Consider the following 22,658-nt stretch of genomic DNA (forward strand, 5'->3'; position numbering starts at 1 on the left):
TATGTTTCATTTGAATGAGTGACAGAGCAAACGAAGACCAAATGAGCGGGTTAGAAGGCAGGCTCCACAGTCTCAGTACCTCATCACTATGGCTATGCTCCTCATTAAGGGTTGTGCTACTACACGTGTCTACCCCAGAGTCCTTAATCTGAGGCTCAGACCATTCGAAATCCTCTTCCAAAGAGTGGCCACCAAAGTACATCATTTCCTTTTGTCTCTCAGACCTGGTGTTAGAGTCCGACAAAAGTGCCTGCTCACTAGTTTTTCTTTTTCCCTTTTGACTGTCCCCTATAGGTGTGGGATAAAAAAAAAAAGAAAAAGATACAAAAAGAAAACATGCAAAGGTGTAAATCCAAAAGGAAAAGTGAAATGATAACAGAAATTAGATAGTAAGGCCCCACATGTCTCACCAAAGACATTGGGGATGCCTCACTGCTATGCCAAGACGTATGGTCCAACCAGTTGTGATCCACATCTCCTGTGAGAGTCAGACAGACAAAAGAGGGAAGTAAAGGAGACGGCGAAAGAAAGGGCAGACAAAGACATACTCAACATTTTAAACTGTGTGATCCCCTCTAGCTTTAAGTACTTTATGTAAGCACTCACTATGTATACCAAGAGAAAGCTAAGATTTCGAGTAAATTTATAGAATGCAGAATACTTAAGTACTCTAGACAAACTCTACAGAACAAAACTGCTGCAAGAAAAGAGATAGCTACTAATAAACAGGAATATAAAGGAAAAAAATTATATATTTTGAAAAAAAGAAAAAGACTTTCAGCGATGTCTGTTACTCATCCTATTTTTTTGATGCTGGCCTACAGACATAAGTTTGTTCCCCAAAGATTAAGAAGCATTTAAAATATTAAACAGTGGATTGCTAATAACCACTATAATGAAAAATGAAGTAATTAAATGTTTCTGGAATATAGTATGATACTCCTTAATGCTGAAACCTCCTAAAATTTTTGAGTGATTAAAAAAAGAATTGGTTACACAAAAGATTAAACCTATATGAAAATGACAAAACAGGTTCACTCAACTTCTGTTAGTAAATATAAAGTTCCCTTAAATATCATGAAGTACTTGACATTATTTTGAAGCAATTTTTCAAGTTTTTTTCAGAAATTTCATTCTCCTAAAAATAAATTTTCTACTCAAATAATTTTTCAGATGATTTATGTAATTGGCAACTGACAATAAATATCCATTTCTCAAACTTATGTGCCCCTTATTTGTCTTACCTTTGGAAAAGAAGTTTTTCATCTACATGTGCACATCTTGTTAAGCTCTATTCATATTTTCATTTATTTAAAAATATTTACTAAACACCTTCAATATTGCTGTGCATTGTGCTAAACCTCAAGCTAAGGGGTAAAACAATGAGACATTCAGCAGAAAGGAGATAAACATAAATAAATCATCAGTGTCATATAGAATGTGCAAAACACTGAAAGAGTATAATAGCATTTAATTTAGATTTTGGGGTCAGCAAAAACCTCTAAAGAAATGATGTTTGAGAACTGAAATATGTGACCTATAAAGGACAGATAAAGATACAGGCAGATGGAAAGGAGGAAAGCATTCCAGGAAGAACAAAATGGTTCTGCACAAAACCCTGATGGACACCAGCGTGCCTGAACCAAAGCGAACGAGGGAGAATGTGGTACCACCCGAGACTGGAGAGGCAGCACCCGTCCGCCTAGAGAGGCCTTTCACACCATGTTAGAGATTATGAATTTCATTCACTGAAGGATTTTAAGCAAGATGGTGACAGGATCTGATTTACATTTTAAAAAGATGAATCTAAGTACTAAAGAGAGATTGGGTTGGAAGATATCACGAGTTAAAAGACAGCTGTAATAACTCACAACAGGTGATTATGACTTGAACGTAGGTGATGGTATCAGACATGGTAAGGAAAGAGGAAACTGAGAGATGTTTTAGGGGTATAAATGAGAACGGTAAGCAAGACAAGCATCAAGGATAACTCTCAGGTTTCTGACATTAATAAATAAAAGGAAGTAAAGACCATTTATGAGAGGGAGAAGCACTATTTTTAGTGAAGGGAGAGAAAAGAGTTACTTTATTTCATGGAATCTGTAAGACTCATACACATTAAAATGATAAAATATGCATCTTAGGTATTATTCCAAACAACTATAAGTTATTCAGGAACTCGATTAGTTAAATTATAATAAAGCTTAAAAGGAAAATCTGAGCTGGAGACATAAATTGGGAATTATTAGATCATTTGATCTAGGAATAACTAGATCATTTAGGAAGAGAGGGTAAAATAAGATATGAAGAGGACCCAGAATGAATTCTAACAGAGTTTGATTTGAGATAAAGGAAAGAGAGAGACTGAGAAAGAGCATGCAGAGATAGAAAAAAAGAGGGAGGCAGAGATAGAGGTCTCCAGACCAAATAAAAACTGAGTTTCCTAAACAGGAGGAGAAAACAACAATAAAATGATTTCTACATGCCAGATAAGATAAGGAACTGAAAATTATGAATTTGATTTGGCAACATTAATATCAGGAAGGATGTTAGAAAAAGCACTCTGGATAGAAGGATGTAATTGAAACCAAACTGAAGTAGCTGAAAAATCAAAGAAAGATGAAGTAGAAAAATTCTGTGTAGATGACTGGTTCAAAAAATCCTTAAAATAACATAATCAACATTGCCCAGGGACTTGTTAAAAATGCAAATTCTTGGGTACCACCTAGATTTAATCAGAAATTCTGTAGGTGTTTTAACAAGAAATTCTGTAGCCTTTGTTTTAACAGTCCACCAGGTGATTCTAATCTCACTGTTGGAGAACAACAGGAGACAATTCTTTTGAAAAGTTTATTTGTAAAGAATGATAAAGCTGTACTTTCTAACATGCCCAAAGTTCAACTGGTACAGAAAAGAACCCTTTCTTCAACCTGTAAACTAGAGAAGTGCTTCCCAATCCTTTTCATGGCACAAAAAGACAATCAAAGAGTTGACAGCTACCCATAACCCTGAGTATATCTGAATCTCAGAAAACCTATAACTCTTTTGAAATACATTATTATTCCACTATAAAGCACTGATAAATCTCTGAATTGGAATAAATATGGAAACCATAAATAAAAATTTTTGACTGGTTTATGTGAAGATGTGAGAATTCAGCTTGCAGTCTCACTTCTTTCCCTGTGCCTGCAAACTACTGAAATTGCAGAAATAGTTTTTCCAAAAAATCACCCATGTAACCATTTGCAGCTAAACTGAAAATATGTGACTAAAAAAAAACAAAGTTGTCACAAATGGTAAGCCATCAGTAAACATTTCTTACATGAGTAAATATTAGTGTTACTTTAAGAATTAAATAAGCTTATCAGTGCAAAACATATAGAAAATAATCCTCAGGACTGTTAGTATTTAGAAAATAATACTTATCACTTAATATTTTTATTTTATTTAGCTTCAAAGGGCAGAACTAAGATAATAAAATGTTCTTCCTTTAGTTGCAGTACAAAAATTTATTGTTTAACTTTCTAGCTCTAGAACAAGACATGGAAGCCAAGAGGACCAAGTGGAAATTTTAGAATGTTTTGAAAAATCACTGAAATTTAAAAAGCAAATGGATGGATTCAACAGCAGAATGGAAAGGACAGAGGAAGAACAATGAACCTGAAAATAGAACAGAAATTACACAATCTGAAAAACAGAGAGAAAATAGTAGAGTAAAAACTAAACAGAGCCTTGGGGACTTCAGGGTTTATAATCACATAATTAAAATACTGAAAGATTCATGCCATTATAGTTCCAGGGGAGAAGAAAGATGGAGTTGGAAAGTATTTGAAGAAATTAGGAATGAAAATTTCCCAAATTTGCAAAACATGTAAACCTACCAACTCAAGAAACTCCATAAGACCCCAAACAAGAAATATGCAAAGAAATTTGTGCAGAGATACATCATAAACAAACTAGAAACTAAAAACAAACTGTTTTTTGTTTTTTTTTGAACCCAGAAAGAAAGAAACACCACCTTATCTAAAGGGTAAAAACAATTCCAAAGACAGTGATAAATTTTCCATCAGAAAGCTTGAAGGCCAGAAAGAAATGACACAGTGTTTTGTAATTGTTGAAAGAAAAGAATTGTTTACTCTGAATACAAAACACGGTGAAAATATCTTTCAGAAATAAATGAGAAATAAAGATATCCTCAGACAAAAGAAAATGAAGAGAATGCGTCACCAGCAAACTTACCCTAAAAGAATGGCTAAAACATTTTGGAAAATGTGGAAACTAAAACAAAACAAAAAGAAGGAACCTGACAATATCAAGAAGGAATAAATAAAGAACACGGTAAGTAAAACTATGGGTAAATACAATAGGCTACCGTCCTCTTTAGTTTTCCAAATTATGTTGATGTTTGAAATAAGAAGTATACATCATCTGATATGCCTTTCAACATACATAGAAGAAGTAGATATGATAATTACATTATAAGAAGGGAAAGCTAAAAGAAATTAAAGTATATAAGGTTTCCACCTTTCTCTCTGATTAGCAAAATGTCAACACCAGCATATGTAAGTTACACATATGTAATATACAGATTCTTTACCAGCTGAGCCACCAAGGAAGCCCCATAGTACCTACAGCAACAACTAAATAAAATTCTTTGCAAAGAAATACACTGAAAAACACTACAGATGAACTAAGATGCAATTTTTTTAAAAAAAATTCAAATAACCTATAGATAGCAAGAAAAAGAAAACAAAAATAAAAAACAGAAGGAAGAAACAAACAAAAAAAGCAAACAAGAAACATGCAGACCAATCCCCTCATGAATATAGACACATAAATCCTTAACAGAATATTAGCAAATATAATTCAGTAATATATAAAAATATTTATACACTCTGACCAAACAGGACTTATTTCTAGCATGCAAGGCTGGTTGAATACTAAAAATCAGTGTAAGCTGTCATATAAGTTTAAAAAAAAACCCATGATCCTATTAATTGATGAAGGAAAAAAAATCACAATAAGAAAAACAGAAAACAAGAAATGAGGAGAACTTGCTCAAATAAATAAAGGATATCAACCAAAAACTTACAGCTAAGATCATATTGTACTTAAAGGCAAAAGGCAAAGTGCTTTATATGAAGAGAAATTTCACGAAAAAGAATATCTCTATTTGTAATAGTGAAAAAGTGGAAACAAGCAAAATGTCCTTTAATAGGCAAATGGCCATGTCAATGTATGGCGGGACCACTACAATATTGTGAAGTAATTAGCCTCCAAATAAAATAAATAAATTTATATTTTTTAAAAAAATTGTTGTATAATCATACCACAGAATAATACTCAGTAATAAAAAGGAAAAAACTATTGATGCATACAACACAAATGCACCTCAAGAGCAATATGCTGAGTGAAAAACAATCACGTACCACATGATTTCATTTATATAATATAAATAATAGAACTGGAGAATGAACTAGTGGTCAGCACAGGGTAGGGCTAGGAGGGGGAGGGAGGAAGGTGTTACTATAAAGGGGCAGCATAAGGAAGATCTTTATAACAGCAGTGCTTCCATGAATCCATGTATGTGATAAGATGTCACAAACCTATACAAACACATTGTTCCAGTGTCAATTTCCTGCTTTTGATATTCCATGCATGCTATCATTATATAAAATGTAACCTTTGGGGAAAACTAGGTAAAGGGCACATGGGATCTCTCTGCACTACCTTTGCAACTTTCTGCATATCTATAATTATATCAAAATTAAAAGTTAAAAATATTGTGTTGCTGCCTTCGTGGGTATTGATAATTCCATCACCGGCAGAATTTAAAGAAAAGCTGGAGTACCACACGTCAGCACGGTGAAGAAGAGGAACAGGTGCTTTAGAAAGTTACATTAAAAGAGCACTAGGGCTTTCCTGGTGGTACCGTGGATAAGAATTCACCTGCCAATGCAGGGAACATGGGTTCGATCCAGGAAGATTACACATGCCTCAGAGCAACAAAGCCCAGGTGACTGAACTACTGGGCCTGCACTTCAGAGCCCATGAGCCGCAGCTACTGAAGTCCTCGTGCCCCAGAGTCAGTGCTCCGCACGAGGGAAGCCACGGCAACGAGCAGCCCGCACACAACTAGAGCAGCCCCCAGGGGCCTCAGCTAGAGAAGGCCCATGTGCAGCAACAAAGACCCAGTTAATAAAAAAATAAATAAAAATTTAAAAAGAGAACTAAGTCCTACTGCACTCTAATATTCAATCATTCTATTAGTTTGAATTAAACATATTTATATATAAAACCTGGTGAAAACTAGTCAAAAGATTAACATTGCATGTGAAGATTTTCCTCCTTCAAATATCTCTACTGAAAAATGTAAACTAACCCAACAGTACATGTTTGTGTTGTGTGTGTGTTTGATGCACAGAGGAAAAACAGTTCAGATATCCTATTTGTAATATTTTTCCTACAGTTATTAAATGAATACAAGAGCTTATAAACTGTTTTATGTCACAGTTTTTCATTTGCTTAAGTTAATAAATGTTTTCAATTAAATCACATACCATACAAAGGTAGTCTTCAACATCTTCATTTTAACTTAATCATGTTTATAAAATCACAGCATGTTGTAACAGAAAGAGTTTTATAGCTGGAGCCACAAAACCTACATTAAACTATTGGCTCCATTCCTTATTAATTTTATGACTTGGGCACGTCAAATAATACATTAGGCCTCATTTACTCATTTGTATAAAAAGAGATTAATTGTGACATCTTACAGATTGTTGAGAGGCTTAAGTAAGATAATGGCTGTGAAAATGCTTGGCAAATTATAGAGTCATCCCAGTGTTGATGATATCATAACCATCTTCATCATTATAAAAGTAAAATAACTATAACTTTCATTCTAAATAGAAAGGGAAATTTATCTATGGCCCTTTTATTTTTCCTCTCATTTTTCTTCTTGTTATTTTACTTTCTTCCTCAGCTTGTCAGGCTATCTGTGTTGGCATTTTCCAACAAGAAACACTGCTTCTGTAAATGTTAATAGGCTTGAGTGATATACAGGTCCTTTAGTCAAATAAGCTTAGAAAACTCTGGATTAAATGTAATTAAATAGATGTGTTAAATGCAGAATTTTCCTTATAGTAATGACAATATGCTTCTTTACAAGAATTATGTTAACATACAGCTTCCACAGACTTAATTGGAACACTAACTTTTCTCACAGGACAAGTGTTACAAGAATTATATTTTGATCTATAATGCCGAAACCATCCTGGAGGGTCATTTTTCCCAAGATAGCCATTAAAACTGCTAAGACTCAAGTCCTTCAAGCAAAATTGTCAGCATTAAGGGAGACTAATAGCCCAAGTTATTACAAGGCTATATATATTACAAGGTGGTATATTTTCAGCCTGCTTATTTAACTCTTATGCAGAATACATCACACAAAATTTTGCCAGGCTGTATGAAGCACAAGCTGGAATCAAGGTTGCCAGGAGAAATATTAATAACCTCAGATATGCAGATGACACCACCCTTATGGCAGAAAGTGAAGAAGAACTAAAGAGTCTCTTGATGAAGGTGAAGGGGAGAGTGAAAACGCTGGCTTAAAACTCAACATTCAAAAAATGAAGATCATGGCATCTGGTCCTACCACTTCATGGCAAATAGATGGGAAACAATGGAAACAAGGAGAGACTTTACTTTCTTGGGCTCCAAAATTACTGCAGATGGTGACTGCAGCCACAAAATTAAAAGATGCTTGCTCCTTGGAAGAAAAGCTTTGACAAACCTAGACAGCGTATTAAGAGAGACATTTCTTTGCCAACAAAGGTCCGTCTAGTCAAAGCTATGTTTTTGAGTAGTCACGTATGGGTGTGAGAGTTGGACCATATAGGCTGATGTCGAAGAATGGATGCTTTTGAACTGTGGTGTTGGAGAAGACTCTTGGGAGTCCCTTGGACTGTAAGGTCAAGCCAGTCAATCCTAAAGGAGATCAGTCCTGAACATTCATTAGAAGGACTGATACTGAAGCCGAAGCTTGAAAACTTTGGCCGCCTGATGTGAAGAACCAACTCATTAGAAAAGACCCTGACGCTGAACAAGATTGAAGGCAGGAGGAGAAGGGGACGACAGAGGATGAGATGGTTGGATGGCATCACTGACTCAATGGACATGAGTTTGAGCAAGCTCTGGGAGATGGTGAAGGACAGGGAAGCCTGCTGTGCCAGTCCATGGGGTCACAAAGAGTCAGACAATGACTGAGCAACTGAACAACAATAGCCCAAGTTAAAAAAAAAAAAAAGTTATACACAGAGGATATTATTGAAGGCAATGGTTTTCATGCGCCGTGGAGTTACCTCAGAGACAACTATTGGGTGAGTGTGGAGAACTGAGTCTAAGGTGGTGCACATAACCCCCACCTCATGTCTTCGTACAGGATCTGTGACTTGCTCCTAATCAAGGTGGTGGAATGGCTAAGTGGTGGGATGTCACTCATGATATCAGTATATATCTGCCTTAAGAGTCAACTTGCTCTAAGACTCCCTTTGCCTGTTCAGTGAAATAAGCAGTCATGCCTGAAAAGCCAACAGGGCAAGGAATAGCAGGCAATCTTTAGCAACCATGGGCACCATCTGGGAACTGCAAGTGGCATCCAGTCACAAAGAAATGAATTTTGCCGACAAATCTCATTGAATCTGAAGTTAGATTCTCCCCTCATCAAGCCTCTAGGACACAGCCCAGCCAGCAACCTGATTGGAGCTTGAGACCCTAAGAAAAATACTTAGTGAAGCCATGCTGAGACCCCTGAACAACAGAAATTATAAAGTGGTAAATATGAGCTTGAAAGCCACTAAGTTTCTGATAGAGTAAATTTTAAATTAGAATAATTTTAACTTGCATCTTATTAATGTAAATCTCATTTAATGTGTTAAATGAGAAGGAAAGGACAGCAATATAGCTACCAAAAGAAAGCATTAGGACCTGACCCAGGGATCGAATCCAGGTTTGACCGGCATTGCAGGTGGTTTCTTTACCAGCTGAGCCACCAGGAAAGCCCATCATACATACATTGATGATCTCCAAATGTATGTACCCCAAATCTAACTCCAGATTAGAATATATACTGGGTTATTCACCATCTCCATTAGATACCTAAAAGGAAAATCAAACTTAATATGTATGAAACTGGACAGCTGATCCTCCCTGCCCATCCCCCCAAATCTGTCTGCTGTAATTTCCTTATGTTAGTTAATGGCAACTCTTCCCTTCAACTTGCTTAGGCAAAAATCTTTGAAGTAATCGTAACTTACTCCTTTCTTACTGTCACACCCACCTCTAAACCACCAGAAAACCCTTGTGGCTGTACTTCCAAAGCACATCCAAAATCTGACTACCTCTCTTCACTTCCACTACTACCACATTCGTCTGAACAGCCACCACCTCTCATTAGCAATTGGATTAACCACCTAACTGGCCTCCTTAAATTCATTTTTGCCCTTCTCAACTCTGTTTCCAATACAGCATCAAGAGTAGTTAGGCCCCAACTAATAAAAATAAATGAAAAAAAAAAGAGTAATCCTCAAAAAGTAAACCAGATCAAGTCATTTGGCTTCTCAGCTCAGTTAGAATGAAAGCCAACGTTCTTGAAATGATATATAAAGCCCTACATGATCTGGCCTCTTACTACTCTTCGACCTCAGGTAATCTGCCTACTTTTTGTTTAACTGTTGTAGCCTCTGGCACATGTAGAAGTGCCTAGAACATAAAAATTAATTGAATAAATCAGTCAATGAACTGAAATATCAGGTCATCATTTTCACACTTCTTTATGCTGTAGAGTCTTTTTCCTAACAGAACTGCCAAATACAAAGTGACTAAGAGCATAATCTGATCGAAACAAACTCAGAGATCCCAGATGCTCACCCGTGCTCAAGTGCCCTCTGACCCTCTTCAGCAGTTCCACAAACACCACCACAAAAATCTGGTGCTCTATTTGGCAGTTTTTAAAACAATGAGTCTATTTTCTTTATTTTTAGGAGGAAATAAAAGACCAGAAAATCAAATAACCTTTCTATGATTACAATGGGATCACTGGCAAAGCCTGGAAAAGAAATGGGTACATGTATTTTCAACTCACTGTTCCAATATACCACATTTCTTCTCTATTAAAAAAAAGGGGGGGGGGATAACTAACAAATCCAGCAATCACACCAGCTCTTCAAAGTCCTATGAATTCCTTAAGGGAAGGAAATGGCTTTTTGCATCTTTGCCCCCCTCCAGTGTCAAGTAATGTCTAGCAAATAGTAAGTACTCCATAAAAACTGCTTTTACCGACATAATAGGTGAAGTCCAATGTGTAGAATGACTACCTTTCCCCATCCAATACCTTCTTTGTTCTGCTGGAAAATTCTATTCAACTTTCAAAACTCAATGCACATAGCAACTCCTTTGTAAGTTCCTTTCTATTAAGTCAAGTTAGAAGTACATCTTCCTTTTCTAAATTATGTCAATATCTCATATTTAATTATTTCACACATATCATACCATTTGCTTACATGCTTATCTCTCGAGCAGAGGTCATACTGTATCATCTTACACACAGCACAGGAACAGCCACACAACAGGCATGAAATTCATTTTTTTCGTATTGAAGTGTATTTCATATGAAGAGTCCTTTGGACAGCAAGGAGATAAAACTAGTCAAACTTAAAGGAAATGAACCCTGAATATTCATTGGAAGGACTGACACTAAAGCTGAAGCTCCAATATTTTGGCCACCTGATGAAAAGAGACAACTCATTGGAAACAACCCTGATGCTAGGAAAGATTGAGGGCAAAAGGAGAAGGGGGCAACACAGGATGAAACAGTTGGATGGCATCACTGACTCAATGGACATGAGTTTGAGCAAATCTAGGAGATAGTGAAGAACAGGAAGCTTGGATGCGGCAGTTCATGGGGTCGCAAAGAGTTGGACACGACTTCAGCGAATGAACAACAACAAAAACAACAATTTACTAAGCAATTAGTTTTGTTTAATACTTCATTAATAACCTCAGATATGCAGATGACACCACCCTTATGGCAGAAAGTGAAGAAGAACTCAAGAGCCTATTGATGAAAGTGAAAGAAGAGAGTGAAAAAGTTGGCTTAAAGCTCAACATTCAGAAAACTAAGATCATGGCATCCGGTCACATCACTTCATGGCAAATAGATGGGAAAACAGTGGAAACAGTGTCAGACTTTATTTTCTGGGGCTCCAACATCACTGCAGATGGTGATTGCAGCCATGAAATTAAAAGACGCTAAAGTTATGACCAACCTAGACAGCATAATTAAAAAGCAGAGACATTACTTTGCCAACAAAGGTCCATCTAGTCAGAGCTATGGTTTTCCCAGTAGCCATATATGGATGTGAGAGTTGGACTATAAAGAAAGCTGAGTGCCGAAGAATTGATGTTTTTGGACTGTGGTTTGGGGAAGACTCTTGAGAGTCCCTTGAACAGCAGGAAGATCCAACCAGTCCATCCTAAAGGAGATCATTGGATGATCATTGGGTGTTTATTGGAAGGACTGATGCTGAAGCTGAAACTCCAATACTTGGCCACCTGATGCGAAGAACTGACTCATTGGAAAAGACCCTGATGCTGGGAAAGACTGAGGGCAGGAGGAGAAGGGAATGACAGAGGATGAGATGATTGGATGGCATCACCAATTCAATGGCCATGAATTTGGGTAACTCCGGGAGTTGGTGATGGACAGGGAGGCCTGGCGTGCTGCGGTTCACAGGGTCGCAAAAAGTCAGACACAACTGAGCGACTGAAGTGAAATGAATTGAACTGAATTAACATTACTTCTTTGAGAAAATACATAAAGTTTACAATTAGAAACACTTATTTCCTGTTTCCTCAGTAAACTTTAGAGAGTCAAGCCCCTTTCATTATCGCAAAGAACAGGATACAAGGCACAAATTTCAAGTCAAAACCTAGATATCCTTAACAAAAAAGCAAAGCGAAATGGTCCCATGGGAAATAACTTTTTTCTTTAAAAAATTCTCAACATATATAGAATAGGATATGCTGAAATAAAGTGGCTTTTACAATCATCTGTAAGAAAATCTACTGAACTGCTGACTCGACACTGTTGTGGGCATTCTCATGTGCACACACATATTTCAGAATATGTTTATTTTGTAAAATACAATAATATCTAAAATGCATTTGGTTTGAAGAGACTGAAATATATTCCATTCATATTCATTTATTCTAAACCTAGAGTTTTAGCAGCCTTTTATTCTCTTCCTGTTTTCTTTTTTTGGTGTTTTTCATCTTACATATCATAACATACATATCATCTTATATATCACAACTTGTTCTTATCATCTTGGTCATTCACTAAAGTTCACAATTTTCATAGATTTTACTATTTAATTCAACAATGTATGCAATGAATTAATTAAGATAAATATATATTTCAAGATTTGAACAAAAGTTAAGTATCAGGAGCATCTTAGATTCCTATGTAATCTTTTCCTTATATTTCATTAGATCCTCTGCTGAAAGAAAACAACAGTTTTGTACTCTAGGATTCCATGCTTATTGTATCAGGCTCACTTTATTTGCTCCTGAAAGAGACCGTAATCACACTAAGCTTTACAAAAGGAGACAGAGAGTCAGTACAAGGAAGAATGGGGTTAAGAATGGCAATAATTTGAGCTATAAAACACAACTCCCCATATCCCAAATAATTTCTCAAGAAGCCCTTCTTATAGATAAATCCTACAAAGGAAAACAGACAGCTTCAAGCACACACTAACAAAAACAAAAGCCAATCCAATGTACAACTTTCTTAGATGAGTCAGTTAGCATAAATGCAGTCATTTGGAGCACAAGTTCTTACTCCTGTTCCACAAAGCTGCAATTCTAGGGTGATAAAACAACGCTTTCCTAGTTCATGCTTCATACTCTAGTACTCTAAATTATTTCTGTTTAATATATTTTGGTTTAATGATATAAAGAATGAATGAATGAATCTACTGTGTATTTCTTAAAATACTGAAATAGATGCAACTTTTCTGCTATTTCAACACTTTGTAAGTCAAGTAAAATTGGTTTGTACAGCACTTGTAACACCATTAGGGTATTTGCTCTGATATCCTCTTACCAATTAAGAGCAATATTTTTCACAAAATTTTGTATTTTTCTATCCATTGAACGAATTTCATCATTAAAATTTTAAAGCTATACTAAATAGATATATCTAGGCACTATCTACTATATTCTAGTTCAATTTAACAGAGACTTCATTATAAATTAAAGCTTACTGTTTCCTATTTACCAAACTAATTTCAATAACTAGTCAATAATTTAATTTGCTTTTAATTTTTCATTCAACTAGCTAAACACCCTCTCAAATACCCTACAAACTGAAATCTGAAGAAAATTTTCCCTAAATATATATACTTGATATATTCCTTGGATACTAAGTTTTCCATTAAAAATAATCCTTTTTCTTTAGGCAAATGCTTAATGTACTGTTTTATCCATAATTAACAAGAAAATATTTTTGCAACTAGAAGGAATTACTATCTTAAACATTTTACATGTTGCAATTTAGCAAGAAACAAAAAACTATCCTTTATCCCAGTTGTAAATCTACCTTCTGGCTATTCACTTCACAAATTAACTTTGAGTCAGTTTAGCTTCTTAAACTGCCTATATTCATGTTACATAATTTCATCTGAAATCACCTTCATAATATGTATTTGCAACTTGATTTATCAGCTCATAAAGTATACTTTTAGAAAAGACAATGAAACAATTGCATAATGCTGCACAGTATAACAGAATAATTATATATGTATATCTTTGATGTGATTGAGTTTTTTAATTCCATAGTGAAGATCTAAGACTCATGTTACAATTGGAAAAATTACTTAGCATAAAATTATTTTACCAATAGATTGAGTGAATATGACAAAGTAATAAATCTAAAAAATTTTACTTGTGAAAGTGTTAGCAATAAATAGCTAACTGAAGATCTTAAAATCTCTCCTTTACTAGAATTTATTAAAAAGAAAAATTTAGTTCACATAGTTAACAATTCCCTTCATGGTTCATTAGTCTCAAATATCATAAGTCAAGATTTTCCTTAAATTTCTAATGTATACTTCCTATCATTTCAATAATCTCTTTTCTTTATAAAGACATGGGATAAATTAATTACTTAAACAGTCTAAGAAACTTGAGATGATACAGAGGGATAAATTTCACTATGGGTACTGACATCTAAACTCAGATATAAATATATAAAGTTGGTATCTTTGGGGGTTTGCCTTTAGTATTTTAAAATACATGTTTCTATCTGGAGGTTTGCAGTCTGTCGTCTCTTCCTTCTATTCTGGTCTGTTCTGTAAATTACCCCACCTTCACATCTACATACACTCTCTCCCAAAAATAAATAAAAGAAAGCAGTCGTATCACCTTAAAGATTCTAACAACATTAAATATTTCACAATTTATAGCTCAGGAGACTGCCATATGCATTTTTCTTGCATTTACTACCCCAGTCTCTCATGAATTTACACAGAAACAAGAGGCCTACAACAGTCAAATAAAATCAGTCAGATTAGGATCTGGAAGACAGGGAAAACTAAAACTCTCCACATTGATCTTAAAAAAAAGATCAAACTGCATATCTTCTGTGCAACTGGACAAATGCTTGACAACATGTAATTTAAAAAAATCAAATCCCATACCCGCCGAGTGGCTGACCCATAAACTGGAGAACGATGATACAAAAGAAGTTCTCCTACTGTTGTGAAGGTCTGGAAATCCACTTCAGGCTTCCCACACGGGGACCTGACAAAGGGACTGGGAATCTCCAGGGAATCTGACCTTGAAGCCCAGTGGGATTTGATTACAACACTTGCACAGGACCGGGGGAAACAGAGACTTCAGACTCGGAGGGCACAAACAAAACCTTGTGTGTACCAAGTCTTAGAGAACAGGAGCAGGGACTCCACAAGATACTGCACCAAAACTCCCTGCTAGTGTTGAGGGGTCACCTGTGGTGGCGTGGGCCAGCAGGGGCTCACTGCAGGGATGAGAGGGCTGGCAGCAACTGTCTAGAAAGGTCCCCTTTGGTGTAAAACTCCTTGGAGATTGCCATTAACCTGACCATAGAGCCCAGGGCTGGCTTGCCTCAGGACATAAAACTACCAAGGAGGGAGCACACCTCCACCCAGCAGCAGGTAATTGGATTAAAGCTTTACTGAGCAAGGCCCTGCCCACCAGAGTAGAACCCAGTTTTCCTCACCACCAGTCCCTCCCATTAGGGAGCTTATACAAGCCTCTTAGCCTCCTTCATCAGAGGGCAGACAGAAGAAGCAAAAAGAACCACAATCCCACAGCAACTAAAATGAAACCACATTACAGAAAGTTAATGGGATGAAAGCAGAAAGTTACGACCCAAATGAAGGGACAAGATAAAATCCCAGAAAAACAACTAAATGAAGTGGAGATAGGCAGCCTTCCAAGACATTACTTTAGCAACAAAGGTCTGTATAGTCAAAGCTATGGTTTTTCCAGTAGTTATGTATGGATTTAGAGTTGGACCATAAAAAAAGCTGAACACAAAGAAGTGATGCTTTTGAACTGTGGTGTTGGAGAAGACTCTTGAGAGCCTCTTGGACAGCAAGGAGACCAAAACAATCAATCCCAAAAGAAATCAGTCCTGAATATTCATTGGAAGGACTGATGCTGAAGCTGAAACTCCAATACTTTGGCCACCTGATGCGAAGAACTGACTCATTAGAAAAAATCCTGATGCTGGGAAAGACTGAAAGCAGAAGGAGAAGGCAACAAGAGGATGAGATGGTTGGATGGCATGACCAACTCAAAGGACGTGAGTTTGAGCAAGCTCCAGGAGTTGGTGATGGACAGGAAAGCCTGGTGTGCTATAGTCCTTGGTGTTGCAAAGAGTCAGACACAACTGAGTGACTAAACTGAACCGAGTCAACCTTCCAGAAAAAGAATTCAGAATAATGATAGTGAACATGATTCAGGATCTCAGAAAAAGAATGGAGGCAAAGATTGAGAAGACACAAGAAATGTTTTCCAAAGATCTACAAAAACTAAAGAAGAAACAGAGATGACTGCTACACTAGAAAGAATCCATAGGAGAAGAACCAAGGGAGAAGCACAGATAAATGCCCTGGGAGACAGAATGGTGAAAATCACTGCCTCAGAACAGAATATAGAAAAAAGAATGAAAAGAAAGGAAGACAGCCTAAGAGACCTCTGGGACAGCATTAAACGCATGAATATTTGCATTATAGGGGTCCCAGAAGGGAGAAGAGAGAGAGAAAGGACCTGAGAAAACATTTGAAGAGATAGCTGAAAACTTCAGTAAAATGGGAAAGGAAATAATCAACCAAGTCCAGGAAGCACAGAGTCCCAGGCAGGATAAACCCAAGGAGGAATATACCAAGACACACAGTAATCAAACTGATAAAAATTAAAGACAGAGATAAAACATTAAAAGCAACAAGGGAAAAATGACAAATAACATAGAAGGGAACTCTCATCAGGCTATCAGCTGATTTCTCAACAGAAACTCTATAAGCCAGAAGGGAATAGCATGACATATTTAAAGTGATGAAAGAGAAAAACCTGTAACCAAGAATACTCGACCCAGGAAGACTCTCCTTCAGATTTGATGGTGAAATCAAAAGCTTTCCAGACAAGCAAAAGTTAAAAGAAATCAGCACCACCAAACCGGCTTTACACTAAATGCTAAAGGAACTTCTCTAGGCAGAAAGAAGAGAAGGAAAAGCTCTACCTACAGAAAAGAAATCCAAAACAATTAAGAAAACAGTAATAGGATCACATATATTGATAATTACCTTAAATGCAAATAGATTAGATGCACCAATCAAAAGACATAGACTGGTTGAGGAAATGAAAACGTGTGCATCTATGCACCTCCACGTACAACAGCACTCTGCTTGACCCCTCAAATTGTATGTAACTATTTTGTTTTGTTAGGCTAATCATGTTTCCATTATGGCTTGCAATTGTAATTATATTTTTTGTCTGGTTACTGATTATGAAAACTGATACACATCTTTTACTATTAGATGTTTTAATGTTACATTATAATATTAAGATTATATCAAATAAGAAAATGTATTACATCTACAATACATTGATTAGCCACTGAACACTATTCTTAGATCTTTTCCCAGGTAGGTCTGGTGGAGGAGATGGGAGAGACAGGAAATACTATGATCAAGTGAGTCACAAAATCCTAATAAAAGAAGCAGCTTTAAAACATTCTTGGCCATGATCCACAGTAAAAATATGTATTTTACACTGTGAGTCTAAAGAACACGAGCAAACTAAAATAATATTTTACAGATCAATTACCTTTACTCTGTGCAATTCACTTTGATATGTTATACTCTGTCCTATTCTGGTCTCCCTTTTTTTTTTTTTTTTAATACCAGTCATGACTCTCTCAATGGCTTCTGAAAGTAAGAAGGGAAGGAGAATAACAGGAAGGCCTAGGGATGGAGGGTATCCCACAAATATCCCACAAGGAATAATTGACAATGTCTGGAGACGCTTTGGGTTGTCACATTTGGGTACGGGACTGCTACTAGCCTCATTGACACTTTTTCCAAAAATAATAAAAAAAAGCTAAGGATGAAACGTCAAGATACAACACAATTTAATCTTTCCTATATTATTCCAGTTTCTCAACAGCTACAACTTCTCTTCATATTAGAGGTAATATCAAATGGAAAAGGGTTATTTTATTCCTCCAAAGCTGAATTAAATTATGACTGCCCACTGGAAGAACATGTTGGCAGAAATCATACTCTGAAACAAATTATTAGGTAGATGAGAAAGACTATCTAAAAGTGTTCTACTAGTTTAAGTTAGGAGAGAATAGTGATATGAATTAGTATAGTTTCTTCTCATGCTTAAGCAGTATTACATAGGATTTTAATTTAACTCCTACATAGCTTTTTATTTATGTGAGATATTTATAAGTGTATACTTCAAAATCCTGAAACAAAGCATAAGCCCTTAGAAGAATATTACATATAAAAAGCTTTCAAGAACTGGACTGGTGCATTTGTTTTGCTTTTTCCATCTTTATGTGGTAAAAGTACAGGCACTGAGTTAGCAAAAAATATAAGTAAATAACAGAATCTAAACCAAATTACTATAGATAACAAAACTATATTTTTCTTAGGTATTGTGATACATTCAGGCAAATATGGAATGTGACCAAACTAACTGTAATTAAATATACCTAAGGAAGTAATATATTTTCTGGGAAATAAATTTTCTTTATGATCTATGATAAAATTAAGATCTACAACTTCTCTTTATAGACTTTCATATTTTAATAAACAATTTTCCTATCACTTATCACTTAAATGCAACTTCTATGAAATAAGGCTCTAACTTGATTTTTTTCACTGTATATTCACTTTCCCCAAGAGATAACTTATATCTTCCCCTTCAGTTTGTAATGCTTCCTGCACCTCTCGTTTGTTTTAATATGCCAATCCTGGCATAATGATTATTTTGAGCTGAAGGTAATTGAGAAGAAGCAGATAAAAGGAAAGCTCCCTGTCCTCCCCACATTTGCCTAAAAGCAGGACATAAATTTGTAAAGCAGAAATTTGTATGCCCTCTATACCAGAAAGGACAATATTTAATTATTCTGTATCAGCCCAGAGATGGCTCCAGAAGAATATGCATAACAAAGTTTACTAGCTAGCCCTTATCTTCCACTGGATTCCACCTCCAAATTTACCTTCCCACAATTGGCAGCTCTAGAAACTCAAGAAGTCTCTTGCCTTTCTCTGTCATCTCTCTAAAAACTGTATTATTCTTTGTTAAGATGCTATATGAACCTAAATTCTAAACGCTTCTTTGAGTTTCTTATAGCTGAGTGTGCATATGTATGCAAAATGCACATGATGATTAATAAACTTGCTTTTCTCTTATTAATTTTTTTATCAGCCTAATTTACACAAGAAACCAAGACACACAGAAGGAAACACAAACAGCTGTTTTTTTCTCCTCTACAACTTTCAGATTAACTTTAGAAATAGGATACTCCAAGCAACCAACTGGGTTATGACTAGAATGTTACTACCCCCAACAACTGTTTGGAAAGAACATGCATCTTTATAGTATTTAGACTTCCCAGTAAGGAACATAAAATGAATCTCTACTCACATCTTCCTTTATGGTGCTCAGTGAAGTTGAATAGCTTTCTTCATGGAGGCCTCCCACATTTCTTATTAGTTATTTTAAAATCACATTTTCTGTTTTTAGATCAGATTGGAAACCACCTTTCATTTATATTTCTAAATAATTATTTTAAATAATTATGTTAAGCAATTTAAGCAATTATTTTACCATCTAAATGGCTCGGATGGTAAAGAATCTGCCTGCAAAGCAGGAGACCTGGGTTTGATTCCTGGGTCAGGGAGATAACCTGCAGAAGGGAATGGCAACCCACTTCAGTAGTCTTGCCTGGAAAATTCCATAGACAAAGTAACCTGGCAGGCTACAAGTCCATGGAAACACAAAAAGTCGGACCTGACTAACTAACACTTTCTTTCACTTTCCTTAAAATAAATTTCAGAAAGATTAAAAAGTCGAAGTTTAAAAAAACGAAATAGTAAAAACACGAGGAGTATACAGTTAAATATTCAACTGATTCGGCAATGAATAAGGAATTTCTAGGGATAAAAGGATGGACAAAAATCATGAAATATGCAAAGAGTGAGCTATACTAAACTCAGTATTTCCAAATCATAAAAGAAAATTACTAGCTCAACATCAAAATGGGAAATATATTTGGAATAGATGACAGCTAAATGAGTAAAATTCTAACCATTTAAAAATATCTCATGAATCAATAAGAGCAAAACCAATTAACACCCAATAGGATCTCGGGCAGAAGAAATAAAAGAACAGAACAGACAATTCATAGAACAATATAGCAAACACCAATAAACACACAAAACATTCATCTTCACAATCAAAGTAAGATGACAAAAAGATAGTATTTTTTGTGGTCTATTCAAATAGCAAAAATTTGGTGCATTAGGACTGAAAACTCAAGCACGTCTGGCAGGAGAACAGACTGTTATAATCTTTCTGGAGAGCATGCTGGCAGTCTGAATTAAAAGCTTAAAAGATTCAAAGCACAAACAGGTATTTGTGAAATACTCAGAAAACAGGCAAAAAATTATGTATAAAGACAGCCATTATAATATCATTGACACTAGCAATTGGAAGCAACTGCAATGACCCCAAGTAGATAAATAGTTAGTTTGTGGTACATCCTTATGATAGAACACTAATGCAGTCATTTAAAACATTTCTGAAGAACATCTGAAGGCTTAGAACAAAGTTAATGATATGATATCAATTGAAAAAAATCAGAATACAAAATTATATAGTATGATACCAGTTTTGTAAATATGCAAAATATATATGAACTGGAAAAGGGAATACAACAAAATGTTAGCAATAGCTATATTTGGCAGAAAGGACTAAGGATAGCTTGTATTTAATTCTTTATACTGAGCAATTTTTCAGATGTTTTCTGTAATAAACATACTATTCCTTTCAAAAGGAAACGCAAAAGATGTTATTTTTACAACTATAGCTAACAGGCATTTTTAAATTTGCCATCAAGTGATGCAAGAACATTTTAAGAAACAAAATCTAATTTTAAAAAATCAATAGACTTTTCTTTTATGAAAATTAATTACCAAAGATATTCACTTTTTATAACCAAATTTTCTTCACATAATGAGCACCATTAAAGAACTTAAAAACAAAGGTTGTAATACCTATTAAACGTCTACTCAGAAATACAGACTAAAAGAAAAACTCTTATCAATTACAGGTAAATGTATGATTAGAATATAGTGCTTACCTTTTTCACTTACACTCTCACTTTCAATCTCAACATCATCGCAACTCGTATATTCAGGTGTAGAAGCTAATTCCTCCTCTGAACTGCTCAATGAGACCTGGCGCATTTTACCTCCTTTCTTTGATTTATGAGGCTTTGGTGGTGGAGGTCTCACTGACTCTGACTGGTCAGAACTAAGAGAATCATTCCTTAGCATTGTTTCCATTTTTTCCCGTTTCGTTTTCCTCACAGCAGAACTAGGATCTAAGTGGTGTTGTTTCCTTAATGAGTCAGTGCGTCTCACGTCTGGTCTATCAATGGGTATTGGACTCCTCCGGGGGGTAGGAGGACTATGGTTTGTGGTCCTTTGCGGATAAGAACTTGGTCCCTGAGCCTCTCGAGTTCTTTCCATTGAATAAGATCGCTGATTTTCCATGGCAGCTCTACGTTCAGATATAGATCTTTGCCTTGATGGTCGTTCCATCCTTAGCATAGAAATCCTGGAGTCTTCCAGTTCAGCATTTGCCAAAGAAACATCACTGTGCCTTCTCTCATGCCTGGCTCGTGACACTTCGGCATGGATACGCATTTGTTCTTCATAGGGCTGTGGCTTGACTGGATAACGGGCCAAGTTCGGATCACTTCGATAGCGTGCCTGGTATTCCTCCTCTCTCCTCTGTCTTTCATATTCATCTCTGCTCTCCACATCCTCGTCATCTACAATATATTCTTTGGAATGTCTATGACTTCTCCGGTTGGAGTCCCTATAATTTATATGATCAGACTCTTCATAAAACTGAGGTTCACGTTGAGACCTCCTATCAGCATAATCTGATGGAGATCTAGGCATTGCGCTGTCCGAAGTAGCATACTGTGAATATTCTTCTCTTTCTTCCCTTTGGTCGTATCTTCTATTCTGATCTCTGGACACTGATGGACTTCTTTTCCTAAATAACCAAAGAAAAAGAATGATAAAAAGAGCAGAATGTAAGCTATTTCACATTTTACTGATTCACTGGAAGGCTGGATGGATAAATTCAAATAGTTCTTTTGCCTTTTTTTAAAAAATTTTGAAGTCATGCCATAACAAAAGTTTTACTGATACTCATTTTATTCAGTTCAAATAGGAAATTTAAAAGGTACTTTTAATATGCTTCTTCAATGACATACCCCCTATGGAATATACATATGCCCCCACATCAAATAATCAACATTTCATCCTGCTGCTGCAAAATAGCCTTTATTCTAACTTTTTTGCTTGGCTCAATACCCTTATGCTATCTCCCAACTGTTATTCAGAAGCTTAGAAAAATTTCACCTTTTTTTCTCTCTATTCCTGATACATTGATTTCATAGTTACTTGAAAACATGATGAAGCTAAACTGATTGATCTGTAGTTATTCTGTCAATAGTTTAGTCAACATTTTTTTACTAAAATGTTGGCTCTTAAAAGTCATTTTTCACTCATTATCTACCTAGATCATGCTAGTACTGGTTCATCTAAATTTTCATTTTATCATTATATTTCCAACACTTTACTGCCCTAACTTGAGATAAGCAATGTAAATAAATACCAACTATGATAATTTATTCATTTCAAAAAGAAATCAGAAAGACTTGCTACATTTATTCCATCTTCATTAAATTAAGGCTGGCTCCATGACACTTCTGTCTTCATAGCTGACCTGTATCTAAT

The 22,658-nt window shown here is 35.7% G+C and overlaps 1 protein-coding gene across 33 annotated transcripts in view; it reads right to left on the reverse strand.

The window, feature by feature from the left end:
- Positions 1-22,658, reverse strand: part of RIMS2 (regulating synaptic membrane exocytosis 2) — a 590,415-nt gene that overhangs the window by 291,880 nt on the left and 275,877 nt on the right. For all 33 annotated transcript variants that reach the window (XM_043880157.1, XM_043880154.1, XM_043880169.1 and 30 more), the window contains 2 exons: positions 20,984-21,909; positions 411-478 (listed from right to left, as the gene is read on the reverse strand). In XM_043880157.1, the coding sequence (XP_043736092.1) occupies positions 411-478; positions 20,984-21,909 (994 nt within the window). The remainder of the gene's footprint in view (positions 1-410; positions 479-20,983; positions 21,910-22,658) is intronic.

This window comes from Cervus elaphus, chromosome 21 (assembly GCF_910594005.1).
Source record: "Cervus elaphus chromosome 21, mCerEla1.1, whole genome shotgun sequence".
Lineage (NCBI taxonomy): Eukaryota > Metazoa > Chordata > Mammalia > Artiodactyla > Cervidae > Cervus > Cervus elaphus.